Source organism: Polypterus senegalus, chromosome 1, assembly GCF_016835505.1.
Source record: "Polypterus senegalus isolate Bchr_013 chromosome 1, ASM1683550v1, whole genome shotgun sequence".
Lineage (NCBI taxonomy): Eukaryota > Metazoa > Chordata > Cladistia > Polypteriformes > Polypteridae > Polypterus > Polypterus senegalus.
This window is the reverse complement of record NC_053154.1, coordinates 274795738-274811497: the sequence shown is the minus strand read 5'-3', so window position 1 is coordinate 274811497 and position 15760 is coordinate 274795738. Positions and strand designations below refer to the sequence as shown.

General features: G+C 37.7%; 1 protein-coding gene across 5 annotated transcripts in view; it reads right to left on the bottom strand.

Annotated features, from left to right (window-relative positions):
• LOC120542292 (CREB3 regulatory factor-like) overlaps nt 1–15760 on the bottom strand; it is a 91043-nt gene that overhangs the window by 21118 nt on the left and 54165 nt on the right. For all 5 annotated transcript variants that reach the window (XM_039774645.1, XM_039774654.1, XM_039774636.1 and 2 more), the window contains exon 5: nt 4560–4733. In XM_039774645.1, the coding sequence (XP_039630579.1) occupies nt 4560–4733 (174 nt within the window). The remainder of the gene's footprint in view (nt 1–4559; nt 4734–15760) is intronic.

Genomic DNA, 15760 nt, shown 5'->3' with positions numbered 1-15760 from the left:
AATTGTATTATGTACGCTTATATTTGTTTATTTAATTTTTTTAATTTACTGTACTTTATTGATTGTTCTTCATAACTCTAAAATTTTCTTTAATTTCTTAAGTTACATATTTTGCATGAAAATGTGCTATAGACAAAAAAAATCATTCAATTCCTCTTTTCTCTGTTTGACTTGTAGAAAATTTTCAGTCTGGTCCATTTTGGGCCTGTGCAGTCTGAAATCATGATTCAAAGTTTAAGGCCACATTGATTTTTGTTACTAGGCTGAATTTGGAACCTTGTGACTTAGATTTTGGGTAAGCCTGTGTCTTGAGTTTCAAGGTGCCCAGCACTTTATAATAATGGGAAGATGGCAAGGAACATCTCCAATTATAGCATACTGCATGTAAGAGGAATATTAATCTCAACTGTCTAGCCTGGTAAATGAGTCAGCTAAAGAGGAGCCATCTTACATTGAATGGAACTCCATCAGTAGCCTGGGCTGCTAGAATATACAACTGGTAGTTGAGTGCCATTTGTGGATGCATAATGCAAAACTCAAAACCGAAACGTATAGAATGGTGTCAGAAGACTCTAGGGCAGGAAAAGTAAATCAAATAATGAGCTAGATGTGTCACTGAAAATTAATTAAAATGGCTGCAACCAGTCAGAGCTCACTGAAGAAGTGAGTAGGAAAGTAAATGTAGGACTATTAGTGTTAACATGGAGGAATAGGGGTCTTAAGAGATTGTGGGGCAGGCAGTAATAAAAGAAATGTGCTTTCTGAAAGTCTGAAATAACTGAACATATTAAACAGTACCAGAAAGTGCTTGACTGGTCAATGGCCTAGAAATGCTGGTTTTTCAAGGAAATCTAATAACTGATGAATGTAGACAATAACCATTCTTCACTGCAGAAAACTTCTGAGTTTCAAAAGTGGTACTTTAAATTTTGAGTATAATGACATAAGAGTAAGCATTAGCTCATTTAAGAATGTAGAGAAAAGCCAAGCAAAATGACACCTTTTATTGGCTAACTAAAAAGATTACAATATGCAAGCTTTCGAGGCAACTTAGGCCCCTTCTTCAGGCAAGATGTAATACAGAAACTGAAGTTTCCTGTGTTTATATCCACACACTAGGACAAGAAACAACAATGGTAAATCTTTAAATGAAAAATCTTAAATGTAAAAAATTAACAGGTTCATTCAGGCTACGATTAATTAAACAGGAGAGGAGAGGAACAATGTATGGTCAAGATCTTTAGATAAGATAACTGTCAATATGGGTCTGTAGACAGGTTGTCTGTGTCATTCTGAGAGATACAAACAGTCCTCGTACCTGGCTATAAAACTCTTGTCTCTATTCAACCCATGTTGTAATGTATTAAATTTTAACACGAGTTTAACTTCCCATTCTTTTCTCTCTTGCTGTGTTTTGAAGTTGCCCATAAGCACTGTGACTTTAAAGTCCCTCTCACAGTGTCCATGGCTGTTGAAGTGGGCCGCTACAGGAACATCTGTGTTACCCTGTTTAATGTGGAACCTGTGTAAATTCATTCTCTGGTGGAGTGTTTGTCCAGTTTCTCCCACATAGAGTGCAGTGTCAGGATATTTCATGCAGAGAATTAGGTAGACCACATTAGATGATCTGCAGGAAAATGATCCCTTTATGTGATGTTCAAGTCGGCAGTTTGGTATAGCTATACGGTCTGCATTGTAGATGTGGGCACACGTTTTACATCTTTTCTGTAGGCAGGCAGATGTGCCATTTTCTGTTGGGTCATTTAGGGAGTTTCGGACAATTAGTTGCTGCAGGTTTGGCGGTTGTCTGTATGCCAGGAGGGGAGATTCAGGAAATACATTTTTCATTTAAGAAAAAAGTCTTAAATTCAATACAATAAAGAATTTATTGAACCTATTTAAAGCACTGCTGAATACCTTACTTTAAAAAAAAAAATCTACAAATTAAATTTATGTTTTACAAGCACAGTTTCACATCTAACGTAATATACCATACTCACATATAATTAAAATTACCAAGGGAAAAAATGTTTGTATAGCAGAGCTTTGTAAAATAATCAAAATAAAAACAATTTGCCCCATACTCTTTGATTCCTATCCATCCTGTGGAATAGGAAAAATTTGTAACTTACTGTGGCTTGCTAAATTAAAGGAACACTGTCACAATTTGTCTTCTTCAATGCAGGATGGTGACGTTACACTAATACAGTACTAGATTAAGCTTAACTGCAATCTTATGCAGTTGTTTAAAGCAAGATTAAAAATAAATCATCCTCTAAAATGTTTTAAGGATTTTTAGTAAAATTCTTATGTTAAAAAAAAAAAGCAACATCATCCATCCATCTCGCTATATCCTAACTACAGGGTCACGGGGGTCTGCTGGAGCCAATCCCAGCCAACACAGGGTGCAAGGCAGGAAACAAACCCCTGGCAGGGCGCGCACACACACACACACACCAAGCACACACTAGGGTCAATTTAGAATCGCCAATCCACATAACCTGCATGTCTTTGGACTGTATGAGGAAACCGGAGTACCCCCATGCAGACATGGGGAGAACATGCAAACTCCACGCAGGGAGGACCTGGGAAGCGAACCCGGGTCTCCTAACTGCGAGGCAGCAGCGCTACCCACCCCGCAACCGTCCCGCCAAACCAATAACACCTCTAGTAAAATTTTATTTGTTAATCTCTTGTTATAGAAACATTGCGTTGAAACTTTAAATGGAAGCATGAAGGAAGTCATCGTTTCCAAGATGAAGCATCACTGCTTTGGTTTTCCTTAGAGGACTGACCCAAACTCGGGGGTGACATTTAAAATGGGCACTGAACATTATATTGGCGTCTACAATAAACCAGTAGAGATGAGACCCATTGTCAGTAAAAATCAGCAGCAACTCCTGCACAATACTATCTCTTTGATTAGCCCAGGCACACCATTGCCTATTGTTTAAAAGTAGAGGAGGCCACAGACTGCACCTGGGGAAGGAAGGCACTATATGTGGTACTTTCAAATCTAAAGGAAGGCTATGCACTCATTTATCAAAAAATATCTGGCAATGTGAAGGGCAATTCTGAACATCAGCAGGGGCATAACTACTACTACTTTCTACAACTAAAAAACAAAGTCACAAAACCTAGATTAAGGGGATACAGTGGAGGTAGAACACACCATTAATGGAGTCTCACACTGAATCTGTGCTACACGAAGCAGTCCTCTATCAAGGCTAACCATACAGCATACCAAGGATGAACGAATAAAATCCAGTACATGACAATTTCCCAACAAATCGTAAAGTGACACAAAGCCATGTGACATCTGATTCACGTGCAGAAACAAAGATGGTTACCAACATTATAGCAATGTAACCACCCAAAGTGATGTACAGGTATTCGTAACAGTACTGTACCCCCACCCCAATGCTATTACCGATCTTTATAAATCCCACCCAGGCAAATGTCCGAGATCTTATTAGTTATTGTTGACCTTTCTATATGAAAAGTCAATACCATGCTCAGAAAAACAAGTGGTGCATGAAAAGCCAAAATGCACTGCAAGAGCTTGCTTGGAAACTAAACCCCAAGTCCATTTTAGTTGATCCTAGTAATGTCCCTGCCTCAGCCTCGCCCCATTAGGGAGGACAAAAAAAAGAAACTCGTTAAAAAATACCCTCTCATAAATCTTGATCTCTAAAATAATGACATGTCAGAGCAGCAAAAGAACAAGTGTTTTTGTCATTAAATAACTCGAAACTGCCAGCAACAAAAGCACTTGCCAATTCATAATGATTATGTGCCACTCACAGTCAGCACGGGTTACATTAAACCAGTTTCATCACTGTTAAATTGGAGTTCAAAGCTTTTAAAAAGTAAAAACCCAATGCCTCTCTGCTGCAATACTATTGACATGAATGTTTTACACAAGTCTTTTTTCCATTTTATTGAACTTGGAGTATTTTAAGAGACTGCCAACAAAAGTAGAGGAATGGCACAGGAAAGACAGAAAAAGTAAAGAAACAAATGTAAATTTGCAAATGGAAAGGACCTCAGCAAGCCATGATAGGGAGACAGAGGTCATTAATAGGTGATAACCTCAGGCAAAATTAAAGGGTACTGCAGAATTTAATTCTCTGTGTGCAACAAAACAAAAGGGAGACGTGGAGGCAGACTGGAGGTACGCAGACTAGCTCACCATGTGCTCAGTAGCATCTCTTGCTCAAGACAGAAGATTGCAATATGGACCATTCTTTTTAAAATGGTAAGAACTAGGCTGTCTAGTTGGCATTCAAAGGCACTATGTCCTTAACCTCAGTACTGATTTTTGGGATAACTCCGAAGTTACTTGGAGATGGCCTTAATGTACCTTTATCTGGCAGTGGCAAATTATACCCACAATTTGAAACAAAGGCACAATGGTAAGATGGCAGATAGGCTAGAGATTATTAGGAGTGAGAGAGGAGAAATGGACAGTTTTTAGTAATGGGTAAGAAATGTCAACAGAATAAAGAACGCATTAATGCTACTTCCCAGACACCATACTTTTGACCTGCTTTGCCCACCTGTGGACAAGGTGTTCAGTCGTTGGTACAGATTGCTTGGCAGCGTGCTGGCATTCCAGGCTCCAGCAGAATCACTTCGCCCTTTTTTGCTTGTTGACTCATATCCGTAACTGTACTCCCAGAAGCATTTCCTCTTCTGAGTCTGTTCCAAGGGCTGCTCTCCCGGCTCCAAATCTGATAAAAACAAATGTAGGTTTAACATCTAAAAAAAAAAAAAAATGGATTCTTTTCATGAAACTGTTTAAATCAGCAGTCGCCAAAAAATAAATATTTGATGGGAGGGGGGTAATCATGGGCAAGTTTAAAAATAACATGTTATTTGAGGCTAATATAAAATATGAATAACGTTTAAACATAAAATTAGATTGAACAGTCAGTCAGTCTCCAACTCGCTACATCCTAACACAGGGTCACGGGGGTCTGCTGGAGCCAATCCCAGCCAGCACAGGGCACAAGGCAGGAACAAATCCCTGGGCAGGGTGCCAACCCACCTCAGGACACACACACCAAGCACAATTTAGGATCACCAATGCACCAAACCTGCATATCTTTAGACTGTGGGAGGAAAGGAAACTCATGCAGACACGGGGAGAACATGCAAACTCCTCGCAGGGAGGACCCAGGAAGAGAACTCGGGTCCCCTAACTGTAAGGCAGCAGTGCTACCCACTGTGCCACCGTGCCGCCCAGACTGAACAGTAAATACTTGAAATAATACACACAAACCTGGACATATGTCAGAAATGGGCAGATATGGTATGTGGCAAACATATGTAAATGTCTTTACACATTTGAAGGAAAATATTAGATACAATTCCAGAGTAAGAAGTCTGAAACTTGAAAGGACAGCTTAAAAAAAGACTTGAGTCCCAAAGGACTTACCACTGTCCACGAGACTGGTGCATGCTGTACGAGAATAAGCACATTGCTGCAGTAAAGATTTAAGTATTGAAAAAAATGCACTTTGATTACAGCCTAAGTCCCTGTTCACTAAATTGCACCATATGTAGCACACTATAAAGGAGCATCTTATATAGCACCCTGCAAGTAAACATTCTTATAATAGCCACTTTGCACTTGCACAACATTACCACACTGGGTCCAAGGGGAAACGCCATAGCCTTCTCACTTCACAAGTGTTATGTTTTAGCCAGGGTTTATTCCCTGGCTTAGGTACATTTTCTTTTTGTTGTTTGTCAGTTGTGATTTTTTCCCCATGTCTATGTAATTTTAGATGGTTTTGCTTATTATTTGTTGTTATTTGTGTACTATGTTTTTAAATGTTTACTGATTCTGTGTTTTATGGATAGAAACCCAGGAGATGGTGTCACGATGATGTCACCGAATGCTATTTTTTGTGTGACTTTTCACTGATTTGTATGCATTTTTCCACTAATAAAGACTATTTTTGGGACTTGTCTATTCAAGCCAGACGGTCCCTCTCTCTTGAAGGATATGTTTGTAAATTTTGAATATTTAAAAGTATATTTTGAAGTTTAAGTCAGAGTTCCATTGTAGGCCTGTGCAGGCCAAAGCCTGCCTGTAGCAGCTAAGTGCAGTCTGTCTTGGGCGAAGTCATACCTGAGGATCGACCTTTGTCCATCATCCTAGCACATCTGGTTAAGAAAAACTTAAGCCAAAATCCTGTTCATAAGCGACCACTTGGTGGTTAACTTTGATTGTACAACAAATTCCTAAAACTGGGGCTTAGTACCACCCTTTGAAACTGGATTTATGACTTTCTAACATGCAGATTGCTGCATATGTAGATTAGCAGTAGGGATGTCAAAACAAATGATACTTTCAGTACAGGTCAATACTAATGTTTCAAAAACATAACCATTCAATTCTACCGAGACTGAAAAAAGCTACAATGAAAGTAAGTACTGGACAGTACTATGTGATTGAAAGTGGATAAAGTAATATGTGAGAAAAACATGAATAAGAACTCCATATAAAAATGACTCATGGTGATGATGATACAGCACCACATCTTCACATGTCGAAAAGAAAAACAGAAATCATGTCTAGGAATACTTTATCTTCAAGAGAGAAGAATATCAGCACATGAAATTGGGGCTCATGCTTAATATTTTAATAAAGTCAGAACACACACACAGACTTTTGTTATTACAACAGTTATCCTATTACAGAGTTAGTTCATAAATAGCTTCATGCATGGTTTGTTAGTGTAATGATACGATTGATCAGATTCAAGTTTTAATAATTCAACTTGTAATGTCATGATGTTGTAAGAGGAGGCAAAATGATGGCATGATGAATTGCTTTTTAATTTTTTGTTCTATACAGCCACTAGAAAGGAACATAATGTTTTACACTCTTTCTCGGATTACATCAGACATGTCTGCAGATGTACATTTAACCATCCATTTTCTAACAGGTTTTGTACTCTACAGTTCGTGGTACTCAAGGAAATGTTGCATCCACCATGCATTGTGCATATGTGATTGCATGCACCGGCAGTGCGAACAGCTATAGCAAGCAATAGTTCAGGCAAGTTTCTAAATAAAATGGCTACTTGGCTTGCCTACTCTGGTAATGAAAATGAGCTGCTCCAATTATTAATACACCAAAATAAAATCTATTTAGTGCTACAAAGCACTGAGATTATGCCAGTTGGCAGGACGGGCAAAACGATATACTTCATTGTTAAATACATATATGTAAATGCTAAATTTGTGTTTCATTTTGTATTTGAAGCTAATATCCATTTGTATAATCTCTTAAAATATGAAAAAACATAGTGAAAGCACATATGTCATATAATTGAAAGGTACGTTGGAAAGTGTAATGCAATCCACCAGCTAAACTGCAGGTCCAGTTAATATTTTACTTCTGGACTTGTATACCGACTAAGCAATAACAAAGTCCAATCAGTCATACAGGATATTCTGAAAAGAGCACAACAAAGAGTGTCTTACAGGAGTTCTGAAATAATGGATTAATGTAAAGCTGACACGATTTCATGCAGGAAATTAGATTGGATAAATGTAAATATGGTAATAATAATTTAAAAAAAAGGAAGTCCTATTTTGTAAAAATAAAGTTCCAGGATTTTGTGACATTCGAAAATTGAATCGGCGATTTATCCGTTACTGTTTAGATTGTTTATAACCACTTAATGCTGCAAATAAATATAAATCTTACAATAGCAAATGTTTCAAACCTAAAAGAGGGATTCTCTGACAAACCAGATTTTAAAAGCATGTTGTTACAAAAGTAGATTTAAAGAGTTTGTTTAATTTAAAATATCCTAAATTATATTGGATTTCACTAATTTAACAGTATAAATAAAACATTTGAATTTTTAATGTTTGATAAGTTGTATTTTTCAGTTACTACAGAGATGTCAGGGAACAAATTTGGAATGTGCATATGATAAGAAATTAGGTAGTCCATGTTTTGGTATCATCCTTTATAAACCTTACGCTGAAGTCCCCTCAAGATTACACTATATTTTGATATTTATAAATGTCTATACTAGTTTACTTAAATGATAGTTGGGCAACTTCTTGATATGTATACCACTCTTTAAAAACTGATGTTATTACTGTGGCAGTGTAGCAATGTTTTTGGCAGGCATTGCGGCTTTGTGGTTAAGGCTTTGAACATCAAACCCTGGGGCTGTGGGTCCATATCCCACTACTGACACAGTGTGACCATGACTTGGTCACTTCACCTGTATGTGCTCCAATTGAAAAAAACAAGAGAAATTGAATCAGTTATATATCAAATATAAAAACGCCACCTTAGATAAAGGTGTCAGTCAAATAAGTGAATGTATTAGAGTATAAAATATATAAATACTATTACAGAGAAAGGCACAATACTGTTCACTTTAATAGTGGAGGTACAGTTTAAAAAAAGGGGTTGAATTAGATATATCTGTTTTTGTTGTGGTATCAAGGTATGGAGTATCATGAAATTTTACTAGTATTGGTATTGAATACCAGAATTCTGGTATCAGGTCATCCCTACAGGTAGTGTACTCAGCCCCCGTTTTCTACTCATTATTCCCCATATGACTATGCAGCCAAACACAGCTCCAGCTCCATCATTAAATCTGCTGATACTACTGCTATCACAAACAATGATGAGGAGATTTACCTGCTGACGCAATGGTCACAGACCAAAAAGTAGAAGGCAGACTACACTTAAATCAATTACATTTCTTGGGAGTGGCCATCATTGACCAACTGAAATGCATACAAGACATCTCAGCTGTTGTCAAAAGGCTCAATATTTTTACTGCTTCCAATGTCTGAAGGCAACTCATATTTCTCTATTACTAACCTCTACAGCTGCACAGTGGAATTCGTCCTGACCAAGTGCATCACATCCTGGTACTGCACCTGCTCAGCTCAAGATCATAAAGTACTGCAGAATACCTCAAACATCCTGCACAGCTGCTGTTTGCTCTTCGGCGCTCTGACGACCAGTACACAGTACCCTGTACGTGTGACAGTATTAATACTTCTTGTTTTGGACAGACAGTACATAAACAAGAACGGATAGGTTTTGTTGGATCAAATGTTTCGTTATCGTCATTTATTCTTATATAGATTTAGGTATGTATGTATGTGTGCGCATATTGTGAAAATTAGCCTTTGTGCCTGCATATTCTTGAGAGTCAGGCAAAGTCTCACAGCCACCACAGTTGGGAGAGAGCTACAATGTCAGCAAAATAAAAACAAACTGTTTTGTTACATGTGGCAGTGTGGATATGCAGAACTCCGAGTATCCCAGCAAGGCCAGAGGCATGGCCTTGATTGGAAGTATGTAATGTTTCTCAAAACCAAATTACTAATCAGAACCACTAATCAAGAGCAAAAAAAACTTAAAAACAGATTATTTTTTGAAATTCTCAATAATAAATCTCATCCTTTGTGGGTCTCCAATCAAAAAATAATTTTTTATGTTTATCACATTTAGTTTGTAATGATGACTGAGAAATATTTTCAATCTCCTGTTTTTGTGTTGAACAGATATAACTGAGTCAAGGAATGGGACAAAATAGTGACCAACCCTGGACAATATAAAAACATCCATAAAATAAATAAATAAATAAATAAAACAACGTCCCTTGTTTTGTTGATACCGTGATGATGTCATGGAGATAAGTAAATGACAAAAAATGGCAATAACAACACAAAGAAACTTCAAAAAACAAATAAGGAAAAGACCTAATTGTGCTTCTAACAACAGTGCTACAATAAAATATTTTGAAAAAGAAAATCAATAACACTCAGGAAACAGAGGGAAAAGAAAAAAAAAACTGATCACGGGTGAATTCTTAACATTCATGGCAAGAGGAAAACCGAGTCTGCAGTTGGAAGAATAGACTGTGCAAAGGGCCATTTGGCAGGAGGAAGAGGATACGTTTGAGACAGAAAAAGAGGAAAGGACAGAGAGAGCTGAGAAGAAGAAGGTCTGTGTATTTTAATATAGCAGACAAATGGATCAATCACTGCTCCAGACAGCAAGGGTTATTGCAGTAAATAAAGGGCTGGTTTAACTATCTGGCCTTTTTCTGCTGTTTCTGTAGTCAGAAACACACTGGATTTGTATTTTATGTTATATATTGGGAGTTTCTTTTTTCATTTGTCTTTTCTTAAAACACATTCTTACATTTTGTAAGCCAATGGAGTTACACTTTAGTAGATCATTTGTCTCTAATCTGAATTTTATTTTTAACGAAAAGCTGAACACAGGGTCTTTATCATTGATCCAGATCTGCAGCTGAACAGAAAGTTGCTTAACCTCCCACAGACAACAAATAAAATACTGGCTACCCTCCTAGTTCCACCAAAAATATGGCCTTGGCAAAGCGTTCCAAAATGCTTTACAGTGGATGGAATGCTTCCATCTAACAGAATGCAGAAAAAAATGTTTCACTTTCCAAACTGCAGACACAAAAGTTGCTGAGGCTAGACAGGACTTTCGGAAAAATGTTTTTGCTTAGACGCATTGGGGCTATACAATCTGCTGGCAGCACTCCGGTAGGTTCACACAACTAACTTTTGGATGCATTTCTAAACCTTTTTAAACGGAGTCACAAATGCCGCTGACAATTTAAAACCAAATGGAAACACAGCAAAATACAAGTCACCCAGTATAGAATTGCAATGACAATTGCATTTTAACAGCTTTACTTACTCAGCAGGAAATATCACATTTTAGAAATCTAAAACCCATTTAGACTCATAGAAAAAGCAATGTTTTCTCTATTTTGTCTACTGATGTGAATTAGCCAACTGCTGGCTTTTTTATAAATTTTATGAACAGCTCACAAACACAAAGATTAGATTTAACAAAAAGTTTATGAAGGGCAAGGATAACACCAAAAAAAAATATGGCAGGATAAAGTTCCACATACAAATTTTAAAAGACACAGTACTGGTAAAAGACACAGCCATATAGTGGACCAGTTTGTAATGCTGGGTCTGCTAGGGTGTGCTAGACCCTGTTTGGTAAAGTAACTCAGAAGGCAACATGCAAATCAGAACCAGAAAAGAGAAATGGTCTATGTCAGAGCACCCAATGTTGCTTAGGCCACAGCAGGGTAGGTGGCAGACTATTCAGAGTGAGTGATGCTGTATTGAGCATTGGCAAGTGCATTTTCATGGCACCTTATCATACATATCTAATCTGTGACAGCCTGGCAAGGCCTCAGTGAAGTTGTGGTGACATCACAATTACAGACCATGTGTCAACATTCAGGCAAGCCTGTAATAAAAGCTTTCTGGCCTCTAACTTTCTCTCAGTGACATTTGATACCTTCTCTTTGATGTTGTTTTAAATTGTATATATAAAAAAATGCTAAGATCTGTCTGTCTGACATGCAGTTACGTAATAATTGGGCTAGAACCTTAATCTTGGTCTTAATCGAAAGCTTACAACCAGATATGTTCTGAAAATTCTAAATATCTTAGCAGCAACAACCTTGGCAAAGTGACCTGTGGTCATGTGTTTATTAAAGCACAGTGTTTGCACATCCAAGTGACATAGCAGGAAGAAAAAGAAGAGCAGTGCTAACTGCTGAGAAACATGCAAATTGCAGAAGTCAATTACGTGACAAAGAACATGATAAGTAGCAAAATCTGCTAAGTGTTAAGTATGGAATACAGAATAATAAAAATGACAAATGCCAACGGATCGTCAAATAAAAATACACTTCATAATTCATAATCAAGTGTAAGCTTTTATGTGTGTAAACAGGCAGACTTTGCAGTTGTTTATATCTAGTCTAGTTTTTTTGTTGTGCCATACATTCCGCTTCCTAACTCATAAGGATCCTTACTTTGCCTTCTGTATTTATTGATCATCGAACATCAATAAAAGCACATCAAGAATGGCAAAGTGACCTGGGGTCATGTGGTTATAGTTTGTGGGGTGCTAACCACCATAATGGCAGGAACAAGAAGAAAAGCCACATCTGCAAACCATCAAGCAAATCGCAGAAGACACAAGTGACAACGAAAGAGAAATAATAAGACAATAGCACATTGAAGCATATAAACAAGCAAGAGGTAATCCTGAATGTGGACATTGACTCGTACATATACAAGACAAAGTGAAGGATACAGAATGCAAGAATAAGAACAAGACAGAGATGCATGCCGACAAAGACTCAAAAGATCCGACCATGTGTAAATATTGCTTTTGCATCCTTTGATCAATGATGGTTTAAAGAGCGTTACTTAGGAAAGTCAGACGAACAATGTGATCGCTATGCAGCTGTATTTTAAAGGGTGAAGACAGAAGAATTGTTGCCAAAATGGAAAATTTCAGCTTGCTTTATTATGAACTACCTGAAGTAATAAAATGCATTAAAACTTCTAGAGGAAGACAAAGTAGTAACTATGAGGAAAACATAAAAAGTATCAACGGCTTCTTATCTTTGGCATCAATGGGAGCCTCTGTTAATCTCCCAGGATACAGTGCATACATGTTATTTGCATTTTATTTTAGGACTGTAGGTCCATGTGCTTCATCAGTATTGTATATTTGTAAAACTCTAATTTATAGTACTTGCTATTAAGCTTTGATTATCAGGTATGAATTAATCTATATGGCACCTTTCTCTCCATTTGTTTCATAACTTCTATGTATTGAACTGATAAATGTGTTTGTCTGAAATAGTGTTGTAATTAATGTATCATGTATTATTTTTAGTAGTTTTCACTTTACCATTTTGTTTTCATGGGCCTCGACATTCCAATTATTTTTATGTCAGTGGCCATAATCCAGATAGCAATGGTATTTCTTTAACTTGCATGATATCCAGATGTATTTGATGGATTCCTAATTTTTTCCCCAAATAATCTTCAACAGCTTTGCTTCAACAAGAAAACCATGTAAAATTATCTGCTTATGCTGGTCTGAATTCTGAATTACAGCAACCTCTTCACTGTGCCCAACCATTATCTACTCTCAACATGACACCCAAGTAACAGAACATCCCTACTTTCTCCAAAACAACTAACCCTGTTGCTAATATTTAAAATTATACTTACTACATCAACCTTCTGCACCCTTTACACAGACTTTCTGTGAACAATGGTTTTACCTGCCACCTGCAAACTAATTGTCACATTATTACATCTTTATGTACCCATTTCCCACAAACCATGCATTAGATTGAGTTTCTCCTAACACCTTTACCACATATGTCTCCTTTTCCGTGTCTCCTATCCCTTTGTCCTTAACCCTCACCTCAGTCTTTCCTGTATTAAAATTGAAGCCTATTACTTCCAAACTAGCTTTCCATTTCAACATCTCTTCAAATCCATGTTCAGATTTAGTCATCAATATAAGTTCACCAGATGTTCACACGCTTCTCTGGTTGCCACTTTATCACGATCATGAAACAGAAGAGATTCAGAACAGATCCCTGGTGTAGCACCAATAGCACTCACTATCCCCATCTTATATTGACCACAATTCATGCTTCCTCATAAATGGACATCACTGCAGATACTAATCATCCACACATAATTCTGTAAGCCCATTTCACCAGCTGTTATTACATCCTACAAATGTATAATGGAGTGCCTTTCCCTTTGACAGACATTTTTCCTGCATTTGCACGACAATAACAATCACGTGTTGTTTCCTTCCTTGGCATGAAACTAAAGTTCATTTAGTTGCCTTTTACCTGATACTTGACTCTTATCTTGCACTCCAGCAATCACCTTCATTTGAAGGCCCTACATGTTTGGTTGCTTGATATGATTCACACTCCAATGGATCACCCTTATCTTTTTGTATGGGAGAATATGAGCATGCTTCTTTCCAATCATTGGGATTCTTTCATTCACAAACTACATCGCACAGGTCTGAAAACCATTCAGCTCTGCATGCAACATTCCTGAGACCACTCCAGAGCCAGTGCTTTACCTATCCTTATCTTTATCAGCAGTCTTATGACATTATCTTTTGAAATCTTACAGCCTTTACCATCTATTTTTCTCACAAATAACATTATTATCCTATTCATTGTCCTCATTCAGTAAATGCCCTGTGTACTGATTCCAGGTCTCTTAGAAAAGCAGTTGCAAGTACACAAGTAGCTAACATTTCGCTTTGCTTCCTTATTGATCACCCTTTCATCATGTGCCTTTGTTTTCTGCCAATCCTTAGAACATCTCTTCTTGGTATTGGCTGCCAACAAAATGTTTCAGGCAACCCTCAAATGTATTCCTGGCAACACCAACAAGGATGTTGCCTTCCTGGTTAGCTAGCCTATTTGAAAGTAACAATTTAACTGTGCAAGTTATAAAAAATTGAAAAAAAAAACCATAAGGACATCAACTTACTGATACAGTGGGGGAAATAAGTATTTGATCCCCTGCCGAGTTTGTAAGTTTGCTCACTTACAAAGAAATGAGCAGTCTCTATTTTTTATGGTAGTTTCATTTAAATTGAGAGAGACAGAATATCAACCAGAAATCCAGAAAAAAACAAATTACATAAAAGTTATAAATTGATTTGCATGTAATTGAGAGAAACAAGTATTTGATCCCCTACAACCCAGCCAGAATTCTGGCTCCCACAGACTGGCTGTGTGCCCATGTGGCACACACAGACTACAATCAATCAATCAATCAATCACAGATACTCCTGATCTCATCTAGTTATGTGTATAAAGCACACCTGTCCACATAATCAATTTCTTCCATTCCAACCTTTCCACCACCATAGGCGAGACCAAAGAGCTGTCAAGGGACATCAGGAACAAGACTGTAGACCTGCGCAAGGCTGGAATGGTCTACAAGACCATTAGCAAAATGTTTTGTGAGAGGACGACAACTGTTGGTGCGATTATTCGGAAATTGAATAAATATAGAATGACCATCAATCACCCTCGGGCTGGAGCTCCATGCAAGATCTTGCCTCATACGGTGAGGATGATCATGTGAAAGGTGACGGGTCAGCCCAAAGCTACACGGGAGGAGCATGTTAATGATCTGACGGCAGTTGGGACCACAGTCACCAAGAACACCATTGGTAACACACTATGCTGTAATGTATTGAAATCTTGCAGTGCCCGCAAGTCCCCCTGCTCAAAAAGACACAAGTACAGGCCCGGATGTTCACTGGCAAACTGTATCGTCTATGACAGGGGTGTCCAACTCCGGTCCTCGTGGGAGGCAAAGGCTGCAGGTGTTCAGTCTAACCGTCTTTATTAGTGAGTCGTTTTTGCTGCTGATTAAATTGTTTTGCCTTCATTTTAATTGACGTGACTCAGGCCCCTTAGTTGTTTCTTTTTCCTTAATGAGCTGCCAAACAATAATGAGACACAAAATAAGCTGCCACATGATCAGCTAACCTGGAAATAAAAAAATGTGAAGGTCTCTGTCACATTTGATCTTCACAGATCAACAAAACATCTTGACGGTGGTCTTAGAAAAAACAGAAAATCAGCAGTCTGCTGTGGCAGAATGAGAGCAGCAACAAGTCATGACATTCAATAACGGCTTTAATTAACAACAAGAATTGGCTTCTCATTAAGAAACTGAAGTGAACTGGAGTGAAATTGGAACATCAAACCCCAGCCAATTTAGCTGGTCATCTGTCGGCTCGTTTCACATCTCATTTCTGTTTGGCTGCCATTTATTGAAGAAACAAATCAATTCAGAGGACTGAATCCTTAAAAACAGGGCTATTAAAATAAAGGGA